A 14,116-nucleotide genomic window follows, 5' to 3' on the forward strand; every position below is an offset into this window, starting at 1 on the left:
TTTTGTTGAATTTTGTTGTTCATCTTGTTGTATATTTTTTTTTAACTATGTTTGAACTCTGTTTTAGTTTTTGTTCAAATTTGACTTATTCTGTGTCCAACAGTCATGTGTGAGTGACTGCATGTATATGGTTGTGTTGATTTTGTTCTGTTTTTTCTATGTTTATTTGAATTTATGTAGGTGACTGTCTGCCCTATTGTTTCTTTCTTCTGCTGTTGTGACTGTGAGGACCCCCTCGAAAACGAGACGGCGAGACATCTCAAGGGGTTGATCCTCCAAACAAATAAATTCATATTCAAATGATCGGTTGGTTTAGTGAGATAGTAATTGTGGTAAATACTGTATGTGCCATAGTTTTACACCAGTCGATAGTGTGAATTCCTCAAAAACATACTCAGGGTTGTGTTTTGTTTCATTCAGACATGCTTGAAGTCTTTTATTATAAGTCTGTCTAAGTCTATGTTCAGACTGCAGCCTGAACTGACTCAGGTTTTTTCACCCCTATGTGACCTGTATCCGATCTTTTAATGACAGTCTGAACGATACAGATCTGACTTTTTCAAATGTGACCCAGGTCACTTGGATACGTGCTCCTAAAACCGACACATATCTGATCTTATGACATGCGACTTCAGTCTGAACGGCCAGGTCGCGTTCATCCCACCTACACGTCAGACTCGTCAGGAAAGGAAGGTGAGCGAGTTTATTCATATTTGGGGGAGCGCTGTATTCAGGTCAAATTGGAGGCAACTTATCAGAACCTGGCGTTTTTGAAATGACTGCCAAAGAAATGTCCGAGTCCTGCAATGTCAACAATGTCAACAAAAAATAAAGAGCCTACGAGCCAAACACAAGGAGGTTAAAAACTCAAACAAACGAAGCGGCCGTTGGCGGGTAACCTGTCCATTTTACCAAGAACTGGACCATATTTTGGAAGACAAGCCCAGCGTTTAGGCGAACTCTGTAAACACTGACCACGATCGCTGAGAGTGGCGTCGTCGTGTCCTCCAATGTGCATGCGGGACACTTTTGGGGTGTTTAAAGTTCACACTGAAGATCACATACAAGCCGCATTTAATTGGAAACGTGAAAAAAAAATTGGATTTCACAAAAAAATCTAAATCGAGCATTGAGCCCTGCAGTCTGAACGTAGTCTAAATCTCCAAAGCTCCAAATGCTCTGTTTTAATTATGCAGAGTTTGTGTGTTAAACATGTGAATGAAAACACGACTCCAGATATATTTTTGATGAGCAAACAACATTAAAACTTCGATCAGAAAATGCCGCAATATGAGTCCTTTAAATCTGCTTTACGCCCTTTACTTCCAGTTCACTTTTTTTCCCTATAGGCAAACCGATATGCTAATACTTTACTTTAAACTATTTGGGGATTTCACCTCTGCAAAGTTTTACCATTTAAAACCCCAATTACCTCCAAACTGGCCTGTCCACTGTCCACTCGGGGACCGCGCTCGGATGTTAATGCACAAACATGGCGACAGATTCAACTTTTGTGTTAAAAGTGCTGATGCGCGAATCCGGAGAAGAGAGCGTTTTTGGAGACACAAGCTGCAAATATCAGCATGTAGGGGAAGCAATAAGGGACAAATTAAGTTATACCGCTCACGAGGACAACAAAGGCATTCTAATACAGAGGCGCATAAGTGGGGACGCTGCCAAGATGTGCCCAGGCCCGGGGTTATTGCAAAACTATACTTGTTTTAGTAGGGAAAGTTTATAGAAGCAATTGAATAGGCTGTGTGTGTCGGTAAAGGAGACAAAATGCAAAAATAATGTCTATTTGGTTTATACAAATGACTCACGAAAACCTGCAAAGATTGTGATACATGGAGTCAAATGGTATTAAGTATTGGCCGATAGTTCCTCTACGATCAGAGCCTTAAATACTCCAAATAACAAATTCTAAACTCATATATAAATGAGGGATATGAGGAGGATCCAGCTTTTCAGTTCCAAAATCAATATCGATACTTTGACTTAAGTATCTGCCAATACCTGATATTAAAAGATAGCAGTATAGGGGCACTTATTTCCTTAAAACAAAGTTAACTTATTACACAAGAGAGCCAACTGTGTTATGCAACCACAAAAGAACTTTGTGTGAATAAAAGTTTAAACATTATGAGCTGTTCGGGGACAAACTCAGCCTGTAAATATTCTTATTACACACACTTAAAGGCCCAGCCAGGGTATCGACTAAACCACTATCATGGAACAGATGCCTGATCCGGCCATTTTTTTCAGTATCGGCGCAGATATTCATTATCAGTATCGGTGCGTTCCTAATATAAACTGCAATAAGGTCAAAGTTGGATTATCTTGAACTCTTTGCTGTATTCTCTTCTCTGAAAGCAACCACAGTCATGTCCTCCTCTTTGGATGTCATTGGCAATTTCATTTCTCTCCAGAGACTAGGTCAGGAATCAGAATACACTAGATGGTTCGCAAAAACCGGGAAGTGCAAGTTTGGGCACCAGCCAATCAGCGAAGATTCATATATTCAGAGTTGTCAGCGATTCCCGAGATCGAGGATTTAAAGCCGGAATAAAGAGTTTGGTGAATTTCATCAAGGGGAAAGACATTATTGCCCTTCTTCCTACGGGATTTGGGAAAAGCTTAATATACCAGTTAGCCGCATTTCATACGTGACTACCAAATATCAGCGATTTGGTTAAATGATAAAAAGTACCCGCCTACCGTCAAATTCTAACACTGGAAGGTCAGACGGATGAGTTTTTAAAAAAGTCCAACACTGTAGAAGCCTTTAAAAAAAGAGTATAAAGTGTTATGTTTTGAAAGATATAGAGCTCTGGATTTAATGATTTATGCATAAAATTTTGTATGTTTTCATTTATATTTTGTCTCATATATAGTAAGTTGTAAGTGAAATTATAAACACAAACTTGCTGTTCATTCAAATTCACTGGAATTTTGTCATTGTTTAATAGGGTTTGGCATTAGAAGTACTTTTTACTTCAGCCTAAACCCTTTCGGTCATGATTCATGGGGGTTTGTAGTGCTGCAAAATGACCGAATAAAATACCACCCTACTACTACTACTACTACTACGAAAAGAGTGTCATGTGGAAAGGGAGCAGTACCTTTTCCTTGGGCCAGGTTGCGGTTGAATCCCAGAGGACTGATGAACTCAAAGAGGAAGACGGCGATGGCGGTGACGATGAGCAACATGACGAACATCATGACCCACACGGAGGCGCTGAACGGCTCTGAGGAGAGACACAGGGACGGCGTCAGTGAGTTATAGAGGAATTACCCACTATGGATCACTTTGTACATCTGACACATGTTTTTTTAGTTCCCCCAACAGACCACAGCCAAGTACAGACTGCTGAAGAAGATCTGGCCTATGGGAGGACTTTACCTTGAAGCTCGTATTGATCTTGTTTACTCGTCTAAACTCATTTTGGCTGATCAGGTATTTAAACAACACATATAACGCTATTTTCTGATGTATATTATAACATTGTTTCCCCAACAGAAACATATTTGAGACAGAAGCTGGTAGAAAACAAAAGAACAGAACAACCCAAAACAACTCTAGGGCCAGGAAACATGTCCATATTAGGTTTCAGGTTAAACTCCTCTGAATGTTATCTGAAACACCTGCATATGAAAAATAAAAATTAGAAATCAGAGTATGTTTCTTCAAAATGAAAACACTGTATAATGAGTTGTAGAACACATGCAGCATTCGGATACATTAACCAAGAACCAAACATTAAACATTTAAGCGTATGATCCGTCCATACCCTCACCACATCTATAAAATATCAAATTGCCATTTTGCGGACAAGCATTGTTAACTAGATTTGTGATTTTTGTTTTAATAATAGGATTTTGTTCAAAGATCACATTTTAAACTCATCCAGAACAAAAATAAAATAGTGACAAAAATACAAAAACAGTGACAAAAATAGTGAAATAGCCACGAACTATGAACTAACTAATAGAAGAATTACATGTATTTCAGAACATGACTGGACAGATCTAAACTACAGGTTTAGCAGTTTTTGTGCAGAATAAAACTGGATAAAGATATTTTATTGTTTGATTTAGATACGAAGGAATAGACTCAATACTCAATACTGATTTCGATACCACAATGATAATAATAAACTCTTTCTTTAGACAATAGAATGTCATTTTCAACATTAAATCACAGTACTTTACAACTGAGAGGTTACACAATATATAGTAAAAGTTGTCCAGTAGGTTCCGTAGTGGTTCATGGGCGTACTAGTCTATATGTGCTAGTGTCGTAGTACTCGAGTCCGGTCTTGGTCTCGTCTTGGACTCGAGCGCATTTGGACTCGGTCTTGTCTCGGTCTTGAAGAAGCTTGGCCTCGGTCTTATTGGGTCTTGAAGGTGCTTGGACTTGGTCTCATCTCAGTCTTGAAGGTGCTTGGACTCCATCTTGTCTGGGTCTTGAAGGAGCTTGGCCTCGGTCTTATATGGGTCTTGAAGGTGCTTGGACTTGGTCTCGTCTCAGTCTTGAAGGTGCTTGGATTCAGTCTTGTCTGGGTCTTGAAGGTGCTTGGACTCCATCTTGTCTGGGTCTTGAAGGAGCTTGGCCTCGGTCTTATATGGGTCTTGAAGGTGCTTGGACTTGGTCTCGTCTCAGTCTTGAAGGTGCTTGGATTCAGTCTTGTCTGGGTCTTGAAGGTGCTTGGACTCGGTCTTATATGGGTCTTGAAGGTGCTTGGACTTGGTCTCGTCTCAGTCTTGAAGGCGCTTGGATTCAGTCTTGTCTGGGTCTTGAAGGTGCTTGGACTCGGTCTTATATGGGTCTTGAAGGTGCTTGGACTTGGTCTCGTCTCAGTCTTGAAGGTGCTTGGACTCGGTCTTGTTTCAGTTTTAAAGACGCTTGGACTCGGCCTCGTCTCGAACGCGAGGCCTGACATTCAGCGAGTCTGATTATATTTCATTACGGCTGCTGCTGTCGGCAACACATGTCCACCGGTGTGTGGGAGAGCGTGGGGTGTCTCACTGCAGCCTGTGCGCTTGTTCAATATACATGTGCCAAAAATAACTGTAAAATACAAATAAAGTAAAAGTAAAAAATTACAAAGATGGTCTTGATTCGGTATCGATGGGTCGTGGGCTTGGTCTTGTCTCGGTCTCGACATTTAAAAGTCTAGGTCTTGTCTTGGTCAATTAATGATCATCTTAGACAGTGATTTTAAATTTGATAAACAGATTAACAATGTTTTAAAATCAAGTTTTTATCATTTGCGGCTTTTATCTAAAGTTAAACCTTTTTTATCTTTTAAACTATTTGAACAAATTATGCAGGCTTTTATTTCATCACGCCTGGACGACTGTAATGCACTTTATTCCGGCATTTCGCAAAACGCACTTTACCGACTACAGTTAGTCCAAAATTCTGCAGCGCGACTTTTAACAGGAACAAAAAGGAGAGAAGAGCACATCACCCCAATCCTTGCATCTTTGCACTGGCTCCCTGTTCATTTTAGAATTGATTTTAAGATTTTATTGTTTGTTTTTAAAGCTTTGAATGGACTGGCTCCACAGTACGTCTCGGACCTCATCCAAATTTATACCCCTGCGCTCTGAGGTCCGAGGTCCAGCTCCAGCTCAGGGCCTAAGACGAGACTTAAAACCAGGAGGACAGGAGCTTCTCTGTGGTCGACCCTAAACTCTGGAACGATCTGCCGCTTCACGTTGGAGCAGCTCCACAGTGGAGAGTTTTAAATCTCGTCTGAAGACCCACTTTTATTCTCTGGCTTTTAACACCGCGTGAGTCATGTGGTCCTCTGTGTCTTTTATTTATTTTTATGTGTTTTTATTGGTTTTACTGATTTAATTTATTTATTGGTTTATTTATTTCTATTCTATGATATAATTTTATTTTTATTTTACTGGTTTTATATTATTTTACTAGTTTTATTATTTTAAGACTAGTATTATTTTAGTAATTTACTTTATCATCTTATTGTTGTTATTTTTTATGTATTTGTGCAGCACTTTGGAAACAGTTTGTTTGTGAAATGTGCTATAGAAATAAAGTGGATTGGATTGGATTGGAATTAGTGCTGGTCTGGACTACAACACTACTATGTGCTCTTCTACTTAGTATCAATACCTGCTCAAATGAGAATCTAGTTTTAGTATACATTAGTAGGGATGCACTGATACCGATATTGGTGTTGAATATCAGCGCTGATACTGAAAAATATGCTAGTTCCATGATATTGGTTAAGCCCATATTATGATTGGGTTTTAACTGGATGTAATAAGATTATTTACTGGTTAATTTTGGCCTGGAACATCTCAGAATGTACTAACTTTATTCACACAAAGCTGTTTGGTAGTGATTTGAAGGATACGTAACAGTTACAGAGCTCTCTTGTGCAATAAGTTAACCGTTATTAAGGAAATACTTGATCAGGACGTGATCGGGATTGGCAGATACTTAAAGTCATAGTATCTGTATCGTTATCAGAACTAAAACAGCCAGATTGGTCCGCCCCTATCAATTAGTGTCTGATTTTCAATACTTTTCACAGTGGAGTTTGTGGAGGAAATTATGATACTTAAAAACTGCTGCTAATTGCATCTATTCACACTGCACTTTTGACTTTTGATTAGATGAAGGTTGCGTTAGGAGCTTATGTTTAGCTCACAGAACTGCTTTATTGTGGCTTCAGTTGCAGTTTTGGAGGGAGCTGGACCTTTATGTTATCGGCGCGGTGCTCCCAGCTTTTTTCTCATGCCCTGTTTGACTGACAGCTCTCACCCGGCTCAATAACCCAGCCTAACAAGCCTGGCTCTCTTGTAAAACAGCGGAGAAAGTTTGAAAAGTGGGTTTGAGTGGGTCTATAGGGTCCAGACTACTTTTCTTATCCCCAATGAAGTAGTTTTTGGACGGCGGAAGACTGTATTAAAAAACTAAAAGGATTTATTGTACTTGCAGGGGGTGGAGAGCGGGTTAGCTGCAAATATTTCAACATTTGCGATCGATTTCAATAATTAAAGCTAAGGTAGATATTTTTCCACTTTTTTTTTTTTTCTTTGAGTTGATTTGCCTTTCAATTAGCCTGGCCTGCGAAGACTGCAGACTTTTCCAATTCTATACAAAGAGCTGGATCTGGGGCCTTATCTCCCAGTTCTAATGGCCATGATTGATTTATCAATGAGAGAAACACAATCAGGCACAAACATAGACTCTAGAACTAGACGAAGGGATGTTGTACTGTTCGGCTCCAGCCAAATGAAGCCAGTCGAGGCGAACAGTTATAGCAGATGGAGTCCAAGAACTGTCAATCAAATCTCGGGGAAAGAAGGCACCTAATTGGTCTAATATTATAGTTCATATCTTGATTTATGGACAAAATAACAAAATGAAAACACCAAGATCATGTAGAGTGGGTTAATACGAATATTTTAAGGCCAAAATGAAGCGTAGCAGTTCATTCAGTAGCAGTTATAGAGAGAGAGATGACAAATTTTCAACAGAAAGTAAATTGGAGTCGGTGGAACTAAATAGTGACGTAGTGCAAACTGTACATATCCGTGAGAATGTGAATATGAGTAAGTGGTGATGGTTGGAGACATTGGCACAGAATTAGTCTTGTCACAACACAAACATTTTCAAACTCAATTTTGATACTAAAGAATTGATTCCATATTCAATTCTGATTGTGATGATAATTAAAAACACTTTTTATTTAGTCATTAGAACATGATTTTCTACATTAAATGGTAGTACTTCCTTTTATATTACTATCTGCAATCCCTCAGTCGTCTAGGTCATTGTTTCCCAAAGACTGGGTCGTGACACTTGGGTGGGTCGCAAGAGATTTTTTTTTTTGGGTCGCCTTATCACGATCTGCATGTAGGTCTGAAATATACATATACATACATCTCCATGCACCCACCCGCTCCTCACTTCTTCTCCGTGCACAGAAACTCCACACACCCCCGCTCCTCACTTTTTGGCAGTACTGTCTTATAAGTCACTGCGATTTATGTATTTATTACCTGGTCCTCGAAGGTTGACCAGGTTTTGTATTCACCCTCTGTTTGTGTGCGTCTGTCCACCCGCGATAATATAATGCCGCCATTTATGGACCGATCCGAGGTTATTTGTGGTCACACGGGTCAATTGAAAGGTCACGTCATTATAAAGGATAGGCAGTTTGGGCAATTTCTGAACCACCTGTGGCCTAAAATATTCACCCAATCATCACACAAGTTGGCACACACACAACCGGGGTATGGGCTGGGCTCCTCATAAGCTGCTTCCGTGGTGATGAACTGCCCCCACATATACCTCATGGGGGACCAGGTTGCTATCTCTGATTGCGCTTGTTCTGGTTGTGTTTACAGATTTTCACCTATATTCCATGGAGTCGTGTTCTTTAGTCCAACAGAAGCTGACACATCACTGCCCAAGGAGCGAGCTGTTTTTTTTTAAATCGCTTATAGTTTATGCAAATGAGCCATGTGATTTAAGTTTTGTTTCTGTAAAACGTAAACAAGTGTGCCCAAAGCTGCATTAAACACATTATTACTCAGTGTATATTTGAGTCGTCCTTGTATGAAATAAAAAAGTTTCAAGTCTCAAGTGCCGTCCGTTTGTTTCGCTTAATGCGCCTTATAATCTGGAGCCCCTTATGGTCCGAAAAATACGATAATATTAATTGTTAAGAGAGACAAGATCACTCAGTCAACAACAAAATATCCTCATTAATGTTCAATAAGGCTCACAATTTATTTTGTGATTTACAAATGATATCTATTGACTTTTAAAATAAGGGTTCCTAGAAAAAAAAAGTTTGAGAAACACTGGTCTAGGTAGGTTCCATAATCCTATAAGTTTCTTTCTGTCAGCCCCAGGTCTGAAGATAGATTCCCACTTGGATCAGCGACATGTTGCTGGGTCCTTGGGCAAGACGCTTCACCCACAAGCCCGTGTATGAATCTAGTGTGTGAGTAAGTTAAAACATTTGCTGAGTGATGCTTCTTTTTCACAACAGTCCCACTGGTTAAGAATCAGGTTTTAGGTTTAGGAAGAGGGTTATGGTTTAGATTTGGAACTGAATTAGGTGTGGGTTAAGGATCACCATGGCAACCAGCCAGGATGGCAAAATAACAGCCCTAACGTTAGCAATTGTTGGACTGCATTCTTCTATGTAATTTAAAGTCTGTCTGCCTTGTCTTTTCTGGTTGAGGGCCCGGCACCAGTTTGTTTCCATGGAGATGTGATTGCTTTGCCTGGAATTTTACACAGTGTGACATTAAATTTATATAACTCCATGGAGACGGACAGGTGGCACAATCAAGCAATTTACAGGTCAGATCTGTAGAGAGGGAGGCCTGGTAGTTTTTTTTGTTTTTTTTTTTGAGCCGTAAAAACAACCGTAATTGGATAAATGTTGGATATACTGAATGTTTCATGCCATAATGTGTAACATCCAAGGCAAAAGGTCAGAGGTTTTTAGTCTCAAGATCTAGAACGAATCATTTTAAAAGGAGCTTTGTTCCGGCTGCTATCGTACTTATGAATAAATTGTAATCTATTTATCTAAGATTGTGTGTTTTTTAATATATTTAAGATTTATTGTGATTTTAGCCAAGCGTGAGGGATGGATTAACTGGTTGTTTATGGAACAAACCATTCTGCACCGGAGCACTGTAACACTTTATTTTGTAATTGTGTTTTTATGTGTGTTTTGTGGATGAATGAAATGTGAAATGTGGAACCTGTCTCTCAAATCTGCAAAGCAAATTTACCTACGGGTACGAATAAAGCAACCTAACCTAAACCATCATTTTTATGGAGACAAGGAAGCGGCAGACCTTACATCAGAAGAGTTACACAGTGCACCTGCTGTTCCAATCTCTCTCTGTCTGTTATACGATTGATTTGAAAAGCATATATATATCCTGACCCAGCCCTCCATATCCCACCACATTCAAAAATGTGTCTCTCTTTTTCTGCGGTTCGGGATAGGCACCGGAAAATGTGAGAATGTGATGAATGTGAATGCTGTCTGAAACACACCAACGTCATCCATACATTCTAGAACTATAAACTACCTTTCTTCACAAACTACCAGCCTGATTCATCAGCTGGTTTCACTTCGGGGAAACCGTCTGACCTCGCAGCATTGAGATTTGTTCGCTCTTTTTTTAATTGAACCAGTTGCTGCTATTTGGTCATGATGTATGTGATTCACCAAATAGAAGTGTAATAACTAATGTTGGGCAAATGAGACGGAGCTCCGGAGCACGTCTCGTTCTTTCTGAAACAAATTGCTCTGAAGCACTGCCTCGGAGCTCGTCTCGCAGCAGCCGCTCACGTGACCAAAGTGTGGAAGTGTCGGTCCCTCCCCTACTGCTTCACTCTGCGTGTCAATCGCTTCAGTGTATCGAAGCGTTTCACTGGCTCAGCGAATGTTCCGCTCCGCGATTGGTTCAGAGTGCTTCAGAGTGTTCAGCACAAGGTTTGACAAGCGCTAAACTGCTACAGTATAAAAGATGCACCAATATTTCTTAAAAATGTTGGGTAGTGAGGAGTATTGTGTGACGTTAGTGCTGATTTTGGTGACTTTTGACATTTGTTTAATTTTCGATGGCATCTACAAGTGGAAAAAAGCGATCCATGGTTTGGGATCACTTTGATCTAATTCCACCTAACAAGTTGACCTATTTTCTTATTTACAGCAGCTATTTATGTTTCTCTTTACATATTATTTTCAATCATCATTATTATTGTTGTTGTTAGGAGCAGTGTCGCTCTGCACACAAGTATTGTCTTACACTAACAATACTTCATCGATGCTGAGACACCTGCGTGCCAATGGTTACATTTGTCCACTAGAGGTCAGTGTTTCTCCAAGGCCTCAGACACGTTGAACACACGTTGAGACAATATTGCGACTGAGGTGTCAGTGCTTCATGAGGCTCCATTCGTCCATCACTGGTAATAACATCTTTCCCCTTGATAAAATTTACCGAACATTCTCTTTGTTTCGGCTTTAAATCCTCAGTCGTGGGAATCGCTGCCAACACAGAATGTCTGTCTTCATCTACATCCATCTCGACGCTTTGTTTACTGTTGTGCTGTACGACAAAAGGGACCCAGACAGGCACTTGAGTTTGACATCATGGCTTTACAGCTTTTCTCTGATTGGCTGGTGCACGGTCTACAACTTCCAGGGTTTTCGCGAACCGTCTAGTGTATTCTGATTCCTGACCTAGTTACTGGAGAGAAATGAAATTGAGCAGAGGCACTAGGTCGCACCAGCCTGGATAACAAACTACAGCTTTACTGAAAAGAACTATGATTTATATTTACCAACTCCAAACAAAAATCATAATTAAAGATCCTACACTAAACAAAATTGACTTTTGTGAGCTTTATGTCACATTACAAGTTTTGTTACCTGCTCAGACAAAGACCTGGAGTTGTTTTATTTAATTTAACATATTTGACTAACCTCTTATTATTAGTCTGTCTACATCTCCAAAGCGGAAAATGCTCCATTCCAACTTGTGACGTCATGAAGTGGTAGTTTTCGTGTTGTTACCTTTTTTACCTTTTGTTCAGTAGAGACTGGCAATTCCAAATCTGACATTATCCAAATAATTCTAGTGAAGATGTATGGAGTTTGGAGACTAAATATGCAGGATTTGTGAGAATGAAACAAAACACAACTCCAGGTCCGTTTGTGATGAGGAAACAACAGTTGCCATGTTTACCTGAGAGCTTTAATTCCGAATAAAATCATGTCATTCTGAATACAAATTTAAAAATGACCATGTAAACACAATATGGGTAAGTTGGTGGTTTATCCCGAATTTAAAGCCAAATTAATTTATTCCTCGATCATGCAAATGTTTATTCTACTTAAAAATAATCCCGGTCGTTCAGTGCATGCTCGTTGTGTCGCCCTTCTGACGCGATTCGTGCGATCTGGCTCCACCAGTCCTGGCTTCGGACTTTCATCCACGTCTCTTTGGATTTGTGAGAGGGATGCGGGAGTGGGCTGAGGTAGAGCAGCCGCTGACTCAGTTTGTCTTCTTCCTCCCTTCTCCGACACTCTTCCCTTCTCCTCCTCAGCTGATGTGGGATGAGAGAATTCTTGAGCTGCTGCTTAATTATCATCGGAACCACTGCGAAAAAAATGTGTGTGTCCGTGGCGTAACGACAAACCGAGATGACAAAAAATCCGGTAGCAGTTGAAGAGTGTGTTTTCTTCCGGTTGACGTAAATACATTAGTGTCTCTGTCCAATCAGAACCCTTCCCAACCCCCAGACGTTGAGCAGAATTTAATAAAGGCGATTTAATGTCTTTTTCATGTTTTCCATGTTCAATTATGATTTCCATGTAAACTCGAAAGACAGTATTTAAATAGTGCAATATGAGCTCTTTAAAGAAAAAAAAAAACACACACAGTTAAACACTTATGCCACATTCACTTTAACTTAACATCTTGGTAATTATCTATTTGATTTGTTGAACCGGTCTAGAATTTCAAGAGTGTCAAATCATGCACTCTTGACAGACGGACAGACAGACACGCGAGAGGAGTTAACCGGAGAATCGCATTTCCATATTTCTCATTATTCCCTTGGATGAGATCTGCAGAGGGGCGACTGTGTGTGTGCGTCTGTGTGTATGTGCGAGTGTGTGCTTGTGTGCAGCGGTGGTCCGGTGGGGGCGGCTGCTTGTGATGTGGGGACGGATTCAGCTACGGACTCCGCGTTGGACTCGCGGTGGAACCAAAGACGAGCGGCGTAATTACAGAGCCAAATGAGCCAGAGAACATGGGCAAATAGAATGAGACGATTGACAAAATAATAACCCCGCGGACCGGAGCTCGGAGGGGGCAGTTCACCTCGGCGTCGCTGGCGGAATATTGAAAAGTGCTTGAGTGGAGAGAGTGATGGAGCGAAAGATTATCTCGAGAGGCTAAAACAGATGAGTGAAGTGCATGGGTGAACTTCGGTAAACAGAGGATTTTGAGGTTTTGTGGATGCGGGCAATAACACAGGGTTAATCAGACATGCGGGAATGAAACAAAACACAGCTCCAGGTCTGTTTTTTGAGCAGGTAACAGAATTATAACATGCTAAAAGCGCACGTCAGTCAGTTTTGTGTAACATCTGTAAATCTACTTGAACAGAATGTCATTTCAAAGTGGGACACAAAGTTCACCAGTGCTGTTCACCAGTGCTGTTCGACACCCCTACATCAGGGGTGCACAATACGTCGATCCCGATCTACCAGTCGATCGCCAAGGTCGTGTGGGTAGATCGCCTTGTCTTAGTACTAGTCTCGGACTTGGACTCGGTCTTGTCTCTCACTCGAGGTCTGACGCTCAACAAGTGTGATCATATTTCATTACGGCCGCTGCTGTTGGCAATAAACTTGTAGCGGGTGCAGGAGCGTGTGGGGCGTCTCAGTGCAGCCTGTGCGCTCATTTGAAACCCGCGGAGACTCTACGGCACATAACAAATCTACACACTCTCCCTGTGCACGGCTCGTCTGCAACAGCATGTGCCCTCGTGTACCAGCGTGCATCACAGGGCAGGTTCAACTTCCTAAACATCCTACCTGTCCATCTGCCTCACGTCAGCACGCCGCCCCTCGCCTTTTCACGCTCTCACTCCTTCCTGCGTACAGCGAACACAAGCCCCTCCCACAGTGCGGCTGATTAGAAGAGCAAGACCAAACGTGAAGCAAAAACCAGTCTAAATTTGTGTTCCAGTGTTGGGACAAAGCAGGTCTACAGCATAGAGCGGATCTACAGAACAGACCTACTGTCACATTTGACTGAAGTTTGCCTAATTAAAGTGCACAAATGCATCTGTGTTTGTCACGATGTGCGTTTGGTTTGGTAAACGTACAGAGGCTGGTAAATATCACTGTGAAACCAGAAAAGAATGTAACTCCAGTTTGGAACTTTAAAAAAACAGGTTTAAAAATCTTCCTTCACTTTTTTCACAGTTTTGTGTAAAGTGCCAGAGGAAGTTCTCTTAAAGAAGAGGTTCTCAAACTGTGGGTGAGGGTCCAAAAAAGGGGCACAGAGTGTTTCAGTGCAG

The 14,116-nt window shown here is 40.8% G+C and overlaps 1 protein-coding gene across 1 annotated transcript in view; it reads right to left on the minus strand.

Moving 5' to 3' along the window:
* Window positions 1-14,116, minus strand: part of LOC110158275 (glutamate receptor ionotropic, NMDA 2A-like) — a 457,669-nt gene that overhangs the window by 114,009 nt on the left and 329,544 nt on the right. The window contains 1 exon segment of the mRNA XM_055158022.1: window positions 3,123-3,248. Within this exon segment, the coding sequence (XP_055013997.1) occupies window positions 3,123-3,248 (126 nt within the window).

Source organism: Boleophthalmus pectinirostris, unplaced genomic scaffold, assembly GCF_026225935.1.
Source record: "Boleophthalmus pectinirostris isolate CB_2022bp ecotype Guang Dong unplaced genomic scaffold, ASM2622593v1 HiC_scaffold_22, whole genome shotgun sequence".
Classification (NCBI taxonomy): Eukaryota; Metazoa; Chordata; class Actinopteri; order Gobiiformes; family Gobiidae; genus Boleophthalmus; species Boleophthalmus pectinirostris.